Source organism: Phalaenopsis equestris, unplaced genomic scaffold, assembly GCF_001263595.1.
Source record: "Phalaenopsis equestris unplaced genomic scaffold, ASM126359v1 Scaffold195841, whole genome shotgun sequence".
NCBI lineage: Eukaryota > Viridiplantae > Streptophyta > Magnoliopsida > Asparagales > Orchidaceae > Phalaenopsis > Phalaenopsis equestris.
In genome coordinates this window covers 1-1370 of record NW_018215790.1, presented here as the reverse complement: position 1 = coordinate 1370, position 1370 = coordinate 1, and the positions used below count along the sequence as shown (strand labels likewise).

Sequence of the window (1370 nt, the reverse complement as noted above, 5' to 3'; positions counted from 1 at the left end):
TAGAGAATGAGTTGTTTGCAGGAGAAAAATAACTCTCGCTCAAAGCAATTCTGCTGGCTTCAAGGCTACTCAGCAACAAGAAGCAAATTATGGTCAAGGCCAGCTACAGCCTGCAGGACTTCAACACCTTCCAAGCACTCAACAAAAGTGGGCTCAGCTTCATCCGCAGAGCTCCCCAATCCCAGCCTACCATTTCTTCCTGAACCCCACGTCAAAACTTCTCCCTTTGATGTCAGACTTATTGAATGAACTCGCCCTGCTGAAACTGAAACCACTCTTCGTCCCTCAAGTCCTTCAACAGGAGAAGGAACCTTTTCCTGTCCATGGCGGCCAAGCTGCGAGCTTCCGTTCCATCCCCATGAAAGAATCCCTGTGGCTTCATGAGCAGCTCCATTGGAAGGTAGGTGGTACAGCAGAAGAGAGTGGCCAAGCCCAGCTGAAAGAGAAATAGGATGGAAGTTGATCTGGACAGGAAGCAATTTTGATGATTCTGTTTCTCTTCCTAACTGTCCGAATGTGTTGTCTCCTGAACTATATACAGTGCCATCATCTGAAGAAATGTGAAACATGTTTGTTTGTAAAATTGTTGCAGAAAAAATCTAAACAGCAATTAGCCGTGCAGCTTCGACTTTGCTGCCTGTACTTGAAAACAGATGGCTAATTAGGAAACATGAGAAGTAAGAAAAAGAAGGCTGCGTGTTTGTAGAAGACTGTTGACAAATATCGGAGAAGAATAATATTTTTTAAAATTTTTAAGTGGGAAGAGCACATATTTTATAACAGATGTAAGTCCTCCTGAAATAGAGAAACAATAAGGTAAGTATATAAGACTTTAGCTCACCTAAAGAGAGAAAAATAAATAAGAAATTTGTCACATCTATTTAAATAAAACATGATAATAATGCGGAAAAATAATCTCGTCCTCATTAGGAATCAAGGGCCCCTGAACAACAGCCTTGGGAGTGAGCTGGGAGGAGAAAAAGGGTCGTAAACAGTATGCTGGAGCCTGCAGCATGATGGAGAGCTGGACTGGAGGGCAAGCGGCGCAAAAGGGAGGGATGTTGTTGCAATTAGGGGTGTAACAAAGTCAAGCCGACTCATGAACCAGCTCGAACCTACCTCGATAAGTAGCTTGTGAGCTGAACTCGATGAGTTAATAAGCCAAGCTAAAGCCAACCCTAACTCCACTTGTTAACTCATCAGCCGACTCATTTAAAATATTATTAATAAAAAAAATACTCAAAATATATTAAAATTCAAGGATTTATATTTAATTTTTTAGATATATTTAAAAAAGATATTTATATTTTATATCAAATGATTTCTTATGAGTAATCTCATAATTGCTCATTATATTTGTCATTTTATTA

At 39.7% G+C, this 1370-nt stretch overlaps 1 protein-coding gene across 1 annotated transcript; it reads right to left on the bottom strand.

Moving 5' to 3' along the window:
• Positions 1-65: 65 nt before the first annotated feature.
• On the bottom strand, positions 66-569 carry LOC110035075 (ultraviolet-B receptor UVR8-like). The gene has a single exon (XM_020739317.1). It carries the CDS (start codon positions 567-569, stop codon positions 66-68), a length of 504 nt encoding a protein of 167 aa, XP_020594976.1.
• Between the last annotated feature and the right edge of the window lie 801 nt (positions 570-1370).

Excerpts from the sequence above, each read along its gene's own strand:
- LOC110035075 (XM_020739317.1), bottom strand. The coding sequence starts at position 569 with ATGTTTCACATTTCTTCAGATGATGGCACTGTATATAGTTCAGGAGAC.